General features: G+C 38.8%; 2 protein-coding genes across 2 annotated transcripts; both read right to left on the bottom strand.

Annotated features, from left to right (window-relative positions):
* Positions 1-1,102: 1,102 nt before the first annotated feature.
* LOC132047628 (uncharacterized) lies at positions 1,103-1,738 on the bottom strand. Its single transcript, XM_059438646.1, has one exon. It carries the CDS (start codon positions 1,736-1,738, stop codon positions 1,103-1,105), a length of 636 nt encoding a protein of 211 aa, XP_059294629.1.
* Positions 1,739-2,632: 894 nt separating this feature from the next.
* LOC132047627 (uncharacterized) lies at positions 2,633-3,441 on the bottom strand. Its single transcript, XM_059438645.1, has 2 exons — positions 2,980-3,441; positions 2,633-2,797 (listed from the first exon to the last, which is right to left on the bottom strand). The coding sequence occupies exons 1-2, from the start codon at positions 3,439-3,441 to the stop codon at positions 2,633-2,635; spliced, it is 627 nt and encodes a 208-aa protein (XP_059294628.1).
* Positions 3,442-9,280: the final 5,839 nt, after the last annotated feature.

The following is a 9,280-nucleotide window of genomic DNA, read 5'->3' as shown; positions in this document are numbered from 1 at the left end:
TAAATAATATTTCACTGTTATAGGCACAAAAGTTGAATAAAATCTAATTTTTGTTTTTAATTGTCAAATTCTAAGTTTAATCACACTTTGTATAACGAAAGAAAATCGTTTAATGATGAAAATATGTATATTCATATAATATTTTTTTGTTAAAATAGTGTATTAAATGATCATATATTTGGTCAAAATCTCTACACTTTTCATTTTTTTTGGCAATAAAATGTAAATATTACCATACCAACAAATTGAATACACCTAAGGAGCACCTAGCACTTAACCACCAGCTGGTGTCAGGTGAAGCCAGGCCTCAAGGAACTAATTACAAATTATAGCAAAAAACCAAGCACACTTCCTAGCTGCTTTGTATCCTCTAAACATAGTAACTCTCTCCCTAACTATCGCCTTTATCTGTTGCATAACAAAATCTTTATGTACACTCTGCCCTTTGAACATTTTCCCATTTCTAACTTGCCATATATGGTATACACGACTCCATATCCAGCAGCTACCGTTTCTCGTTTAAACTTACTCCATATCTTCTGCTTGAATTGTTGTAGAGTTAGCTGGACACTCCCTAACTGCACCTTGATCCCTAAATAATCTTGTATTCCATCCCACAACTCTTTAGCCCATTCACAGTCCACAAAGAGGTGTACTGAGTCTTCTTGTCTCTGCGCATCACACAACACACACATATCATCATCACATTCAATGCCCAGACGGTTCAACCTTGCTCTAGTTAGCAATCTCTGTTGCATTGCCAGCCATTCCAACACTCTATGTTTTGGCAGCAAAATCTTGCTCCGCATCGTGTTCGGCCAAGAATTTTTGGCTCCGTCATCAAGCAAGGCAAGATTCCTCATTGTCATGTAATATTTGCTATTGCTGTGAGACAAGTACCTATCTTGTGAGTACCAAATTTCTTTATCATCCTCAGTTTTATCTTGTGAAGTTGTTTCCAATACCAGCTACAGTCTTGCTTTGGGATATGATTCCAAAAATCTGCCTCATCCTTTATATAAATGCCATGCACCCATCTTACCCATAACTGCTCCTTGCTATGCATAAATTGCCAGATTAGTTTTCATACAGATGCAATGTTCTACAATCTGCAGTTCTTCACATTCAACCCACCCTGTTTCTTTGGCCAGCATAGATCATGCCAAGCTACTAGTGCAATCTTCCTTCCTTCCTCTTTAGAGCCCCATAGAAACTCTCTACGTTGCTTGTCCACCAGTTTCAGTACACTCTGGGGGAGTAAGAATACTGATCCCCAAAAATTATACAAGGAAAATAACACTGAATTAATTACTGGGATTCTACCTGCATATGACAGGTGCCTAGTTGCTGAGGCCCTGATCTTCTCAGTGATCTTAAGACATAACTGATGGCATTGCATCTTGCTCCATTTCTTGTGAGACAAAGGCAACCCAAGGTATTTTATTGGAAAAGTGCCTGCTACAAAACCAGTAATCTCCAACAGCCTTTCTTTGACATTGTCTTTTACCCCTGTTATGAATACGCTTGACTTATCACTATTTGCAGCTAAACCAGTAGTATCTGTGAAACATTTTATAGCCTCCATGACTCTAGTTACTGAAGCGTCTGTCCCTTTGCAGACTATCATTAGATCATCAGCAAAAGTGAGATGGGTGAGCTGTTGTTCTTTACACACTGGGTGATATCTGAAATTAGGCAGCTTGCTCATTCTTGCCATGAGTCTTGAGAAATACTCCATTACCAGGACAAAGAGGAGGGGTGAAACCGGGGTCACCTTGCCTTAACCCTCTTTTACCTGGGAAGAACCCACATCCCTCTCCATTAATTTTGACAGAAAACCAAATTGTAGTCACACACTCCATCACCAAATGAATGAATTTTGGAAGGAATCCAAATCCCTCCAACATCTCCCTCACAAACTCCCATTTAACCATGTCGTACGCCTTCCTCAAATCAATTTTCATTAAGCACCTTAGAGTATTTTGTCTATTGTAATGTCTCAGTAAGTCATGGCATACAAGAACATTTTGAACTAGTGATCTCCCTTGTACAAATGCAACTTGTGTAGGATTCATTATGGTTGGTAATACAATTTTAAGCCTACTACATAACAATTTGGAAATGCACTTATACAGGACATTGCAGCATGCAATCGTCTTGACCGACTACGGACCGGTTTATCAACTTTGGGAATAATAGATATCATAGTGGCATTTAATTGTTTTAATTTTACCGCTTTGAAGAATTCCAAGACAACTTCACAAACATCATCACCAATTACATCCCAAGATGCTTTATAAAATCCCCTCTATACCCATTGGCCTCGGGCTTTTATTGATCTTGATACTAAACATTGCTTTCTTAATCTCTTGATTATTGAATGGTTGTAATAAGGCACATTGTTGTTCAATTGACACCTTAGGACCATGAGCAAATATCCTAGCATCAGCATGCTTCCTCTGACCCCCAGAATCTCCCAAGAGTTGTTGATAGTACCTCACAAACACCTCTGCTACTTGTGCTTGGTCATGTTATCTTTGCCCATGTTCATCTTGGATCTGAGTGATAGTTTGAATCAGCTTTCTCTTCTTAATCACGAGAGAAGAAATACTTGGTGTTGTCATCTCCTTGCCTAATCCAAGTTGCTTTGCTTCCGTAATAATATTGATTCAGCCAAGTATATTGATCTTCTGAACTTGTCACTTAACTCCTTTTCCTCCTTCTGTATAGTAGCATTCAGTGGAGTCAGCTGTAATTGCATTTGGATTCTCCTCATTGCCTCTCTGTCCTGATTTTCCTGTTGTACCAGATTATAGAAGTTCTGTTTATGTACACTCTCAACTTGTGTTTAAGTGCCTTAAGTTTCCTGACTATCTGAAACATCCTATGTCCCTCAATATGCTGGTTCCAATAGGATTGGATTATGTCTCCAAAATCTGGGTAGGTGCTCCATACATTATAATATTTGAAGGATTTCACCTTCCTAGAGAATGACTGCAACATCTGAACCACTAAAGGGCAGTGATCACTAATACCCTCTGGCAGAATATGCGCAGTTATATCAGGCATCTGGTCCACCCACTCTCCATTAACTAACACTTTATCAATTTTTGAAAAAATCCTAGCATCCTGTTTATCATTCCAGGTATACTGGCTTCCTGAATTGGCTATTTCCTCCAAACCACAATTATCAATACAGTTTTGGAAATCAGTTACCTCAACTAGAGTAACTGGATTTCCTCCCAATCTATCTTCTCTATGAAGCACAACATTAAAATCTCCCAATACTATCCAAGGCTCTTTATGATTCCCACTCAGTTGGCTTAAGTGATCCCACAACTCCTTCCTATCTTCCTTCATATTATAGACATACACAAAGGTTGCGATAAACTCAAGTTGCAGAGGAATGAATTTTACCCTGCATGTAACAACTTGCGCCATCTCCTGTAGTATAGTAATATCAAACCAGTCCGGCCTCCATATAACGCATATCCTCCCATTATAGTAGGATGCATGGTTGCTATGATGATGCCATCCATTAAACATACTATCAGCTATTGTAATTACCTTATTGACTTTAATTCTTGTTTCTAACAACCCAACTAGCCCAACTTCCTGCCCATTGCAGATGAGTCTGACCTTCTTCTATTTATTGAGGCCATTGAGGCCTCTTACATTCCAACTTAACATCTTAACCATGACCTGAGGGGTAATTCTTAGTCCCCTCAATCTAGCCAGCTTTAGTGGCTTGCACATCATTCTCCTTCCTAGCAATCTCAAGTGGCTGAAAAGAATTGGCAACCTCAACTACCTTTGTTCCACTTGTGGTAGCTGGAACCTAGTTTGCTTGTTGAGTTTGCCTCTTTCCTGCCTGTTTCCTTCATTTTCCTTGTTGAGTTGGATTATTTTCATCTTTCCTTTCTCGCACTTCGCACTTATCGCAGTTATTTCGCTTCACCCATCACTACTAGTCTCCTTTGTTGTGCTTTCTTTGATTTGAGGTTCCTCCTTCTTCTCATTAGCCTTATTCCTTCTACAGATTTCAGCAGTATGCCCATACTTTTGGCATATGGAACACACTGATGGTTTCCAATCATATGTCACCTTCTGCTCTATAACATTCCCCCTTTCATTCCCGAAATATATCATATCTAGCAGTACACTACCAATTTTAACTTCCACCAACAACTTAGCAAAATTTAAGCCCACCTTCTTGTCACGCCCCGAACCTGGGCCTGGACGTAACACGGCACCCGTGCTCGACCGCATGTGACCGAGCGAACCAATCGCGTCGGCCGAATCAACATGTGATATCAAAACATAATCGAATGTGGAAACAACAAAACACATGCCGATATACTAAAGGTCCACCGAAATCATAATGCGAAAATACTTAGACAATCGAAATATTCGAACGTAGCCAATACGGCTTAAACCAAACAATCGAATAATCGCCAACAAGGCTAACATAATAAATATCCGATCGTCGAACCGTGTCTATGAAGCTCTCTAAGAATATCGAATAATAGAGTTGTTCTATAAACCGAAATAACTAGATAAGACAACGCTCCGATGAATTGGGGGCTCACTCGCATTGGAACGATATGTGCACTCCTAAAATAGCCGAGTCGTCAACCTGTATGTCGTTACTCGCATCGCGAGATGCAGGCCCCCAAGCAATAAAAGGACATCAAGACATTTGAATTGTACCGGTATACAAAGCAATCGAAGCAATAAAATACCGAAACCGAAATCGAAACCGATAATCGTAATCGTAATCGTAATAGCAAGGAAGTAGAGATATGAATACTCCTCGTTCGTATCCGAATCATTTGTATTATCCGTGTTTGTATATGTGGGGCCTCGGCCCAATAATAAATGCACGTTATGGCCTCGGCCTAGTAGTGCGTCACCAATGGCCTCGCCATGTATACGTATACACAAGATCGCGCTATGCCCTTGCGTAATCACATATGTTTAATTATGGTTAATTAATAAGGACCGAGACCATAACAACAATGAACAATGTCGAATCGAAATAGACATCCGGGATCGAATTGAAAACACTTACAAGTTTCGAGCATACCGAATTTCTAGATCGAGACTCACGTGGTAACAATACAAGTCTATAAAGATTATGTGTGCCGAGTTCATGATATTCAAATTGACAACCATGAACGAATTTCTAACCGCAACCCTAGAAGATAACGTCTATATCATATCATGAAACTAGGGCTAAACTATATTCCGAGTCAAATTACCGACAAGTATGAAGAAAATGAGGCGTAGTGAGAATCACGAACATTCCCTAACGTAGATAGTTAGCCTACATACCTTAATTCCACCTTTGAGTGTAATACAATGTTCGTCACCCCTTTCAACTTTGATCTATATCAATACAAGCCAAAGGGATTCTATATTAGCAATAATATTCATGCTTTGGTCATCTAAGCATTTTGTCAAACACTTGGTGGGCATGAAGCTCCATAACCTTCATTAATGGTGTTTTCTTCACCCAATCCCCATTCTATTACTTCTAGCTGATTCTACAATCTCAATTAGGTGTAATTAACATCATTCTCCATCACCCATATGATTATAATAATCTCAAGTCAACAATCCAAAACCCTACTATAGTTCGTGTAATTCTCTTTACTAAACCCATTTACTATTCTCCCAAGAACCCATCAATTCACTATTATGAATGATTAGAGTGTGTAAGCATTACCTTTTTGACGTTCAATCCTCTTGAATTTGGGTTCTAGGGTTTCCACCTCCAACAATAATGTTCCAATCACAACTCTATGGATTAGAAGGGTTTACTCAAGTTAGAAAGGGATTAGGGACTTGAATTCAACCTAGAATCATGATAAAACTTACCTTGGAGGGTTCGAGGCTTGGGACTTGTTTCCTCTCGACTTTAGGGTGATTTTTCGTGACTAGGGATGTTAGGGAAATAAAACCCAAGCTTAAATATAACTTAAAACGCGAAATCCAACTTTTGACCCGAAACCCGACCTTTTTCGCGATGGGTCCGCGATGCATGGGCATCGCGTGACATTCTGCAGCTAAATACTCAGATTGAGCGATCGGCCCGCGATGCGGAGCCATCGCACGCGCCCACACGCGCGTCATGTATCGGTTCTGCACAGTGTTCGGTAAAATAGGCATAACTTCTTGTACATAGCTCTGTTCAAGGCCCATAATATACCGTTGGAAAGATATTTCAAAGGGCTACAACTTTCATGTTTTAAGTTTTCTCAAATTCCAAACGGATTTTCACGAAATTCTATTGGAAGACAGACGTATCAAAACTTAGCTGATTCTATAGACTTTTAAACGCCTTACTATTAGCCATATTGAGACGATCATATCTTCTTGCTCCGATCTCTGATTGGACTGGTCTTTATATAATTAGAAAGCTATTTTTACGTACTACAACTTTCACTGAGGGTACTTTCCCAAATTCCTAACTAATCAAGGAGTTATCACTGCCCGAATTAGGCCTATCAACCATTTTCGCAAAACGTTTAAACCTTCAATTTTTTCACTAAAACTCTAATGATATGAGTCTAATCTTAGTTCTAAGATACGGGGTGTAACACTTCTTCTCAATGTTCTTGTCAACCATGAGTGGCTTCCCCATAAGGCTACCTATCTTACCGAGGCCCTTGGCACTCCAGTATTTGAAGTCAAGTCCAGGCAACTTGATCCAAATTGGAACAGAATACAGTTCCTCTCTCGAAAATTCCATATCCGCATCCCAAGCTTTTACTATCAGTGGCTTATTATCGAAATGGTATATACCACCATGGATCACTTCATTTTTCCCATCAGCACTGTCAAACCGCACCAACACTATTCCATTCTTCAACATTGCTATTTTATTGATGCCCCATTTCCCCCATTGTCTCTGAATATAGCCATTAAGTACTGAGAAAGGTGGGTGAACTCCAAGCACATAGCAGACCACTGCATTCTTCCAATATTCAATCTCAGAGGTGATATCTTCCTCCTCAATTTCAACTATGAGTTGATCACCCTTACATAATCAAGTTTGAATCTCGCATTAGAAATTTTAGTGATGTCAAAGTTATCCCAGACAGATGCCACAGACTCACTCACCTCCGTCGGATTAGCTGGATGCGCCTCTATATGTTCCACCACATCCGCCCATGATTTCCTTCCTTCACTCGCCTGGGAACAAGTGATGTCTAACCAATCGAGTACATTCTCCCTATCCAATGTTGCTTTAGACTTGTGAGGACTGTGATTTGTCTTGTCTTGGATTTTATCAGTCGCCAAATTAGCTTCTAGCTGCTTCCTCTGCTCTGCCATGATTACATCCACCAACTCAGTAGATGTAGTTCCACGGTCCTTCACTGGTGTCATGTTTTGATTTGGATCTCCCCTCATATTTGGTGACTTATCCCCCCTTTTTGTCAAGGATCTAATCGGAATTGGCCCCGATTTCTCAATTTCACTAATTGCCCTAGTTTTCAAGTTTGTTGTTGCCAGACCAATACCTCGAATTGATTTCACTCCGTCATTACGCTTCCCAGATTCTACTCCTTGTTGTATTGCCATCGTTCTGCCAACCTTTCCGGTGGATTCGTAGGCTTGCTCGTCTTATCCATGGTGCGGCGTACGCTATGCTAACGTGCGCCGAGAGGAAACAAGTCTATCCATCCCCCAGCTTTCCCTTGTTGATCCTACACTTATTATTGGTAATCATAGATATTCTATTTTTATGAAGATGGTTAATTATTATATTACCCAAAAAAAAAGATAGCTGTTATATGGGGGTTAATTTTACAAAGAAATACATCGTTATAAAGTTGGTTGTTGTCGTTATAGGTGAAATGTTGTTATAGAGAAGTAAAATATAACATAAAAAATCGGTTCCGAAAAAGTTGGTTGTTATAGAGAGGGTGTTGTTATACGCGGTATGCGTTATAGTAGAGGAACCGACCGTATTAACATAGGATGAAAATCATTTCTAGCTCTCAAATTTGCTTTAAAAATCAAACTCTCCTCTCAACTATGAACAATTGACATTCTATCCCCCGGCCTATCCTATGCAATGTCTGTTTTACCCTTGATATTTTCAATCCCCATCTATGTAATACCTTTTTGTATTACATATACTGTTTATATTTTTAACCTACAAAATTTTATAAAGAAAAAACATACTTGGAGGTAATCTTGGCCATGCAGAGTAGAAAAACGCAGACTGATGATTATCGATCTGGATTTGCTTATCTTGGGAAAATATGTTGAACTAAAGTTCATGGTTGAATGTCAAGGGAACAATCAATTTCAAATTACAATGTCATGAATTTGAATCCTAACTACCAACAAATTGGTTCCTCTGCTTCTATTGACTATGTTGAAGAAGACCGTGCGTATAGTATAAGATAGTCGTGGTTAACAATGTATGTACGAGGAGTCAAATTTGTATGTACGAGGAGTCAAATTAGACTTAATTAATTTAGCAACATATATAGAAATCATAGGGATTAAAACTTTTCCTTTTTGGGTCCTGACAAATCTCTTACGCAGCCGCTGTAAAAAGCTCATGATTGACATGTTACAGTTAGGAATTTGTCTTTACACAGGAAATTATGTACGTAATAGAAAAAGAATTTAGCTTCCTTTTCTAGCTCCTTTAACGCTTCAAATTATCCACATCAAGAGTGTGCCTCTAATATGGTAAAAAAAGAATTGCAGTCATCATAATTTATAACCGAATGCTCTCTATGGGAACAATGCCGATTTGGACACCTAGTACTGTATTAGGAACCTTTTCCACCAAGACCTCTTTGAAAGTTATTCAAGAGATCAGACAAACTACCTTCCAAATATAAGAAGGACTAGATGGCCATGCCCGTGCGCAAAGAATTGCAGTCATCATAATTTATAACCGAATGCTCTCCATGGGAACAATGCCGATTTGGACACCTAGTACTGTATTAGGAACCTTTTCCACCAAGACCTCTTTGAAAGTTATTCAAGAGATCAGACAAACTACCTTCCAAATATAAGAAGGACTAGATGGTTTATCTAAAGCAGGTCTTATGTTTCCAACACTTTGGATTATAGTGTATTTATATATATGTAGTTGTGTTTAGATAGTGATAATATATATATATATATATATATATATATACATACTATGTTCAAAATACGATTAATATAACATTGTAGTTTGTGCTCCGTATCTAAAACTTTATTATATTCATGTTTGCTACGAAAATTTATTAATACTTTTTAAAAGAGA

The sequence above is a fragment of the Lycium ferocissimum genome, chromosome 2 (genome assembly GCF_029784015.1).
Source record: "Lycium ferocissimum isolate CSIRO_LF1 chromosome 2, AGI_CSIRO_Lferr_CH_V1, whole genome shotgun sequence".
NCBI classification, from domain to species: domain Eukaryota; kingdom Viridiplantae; phylum Streptophyta; class Magnoliopsida; order Solanales; family Solanaceae; genus Lycium; species Lycium ferocissimum.
Note: the sequence above shows the minus strand (reverse complement) of the source record. Positions and strands in the feature narration are given on the sequence as shown.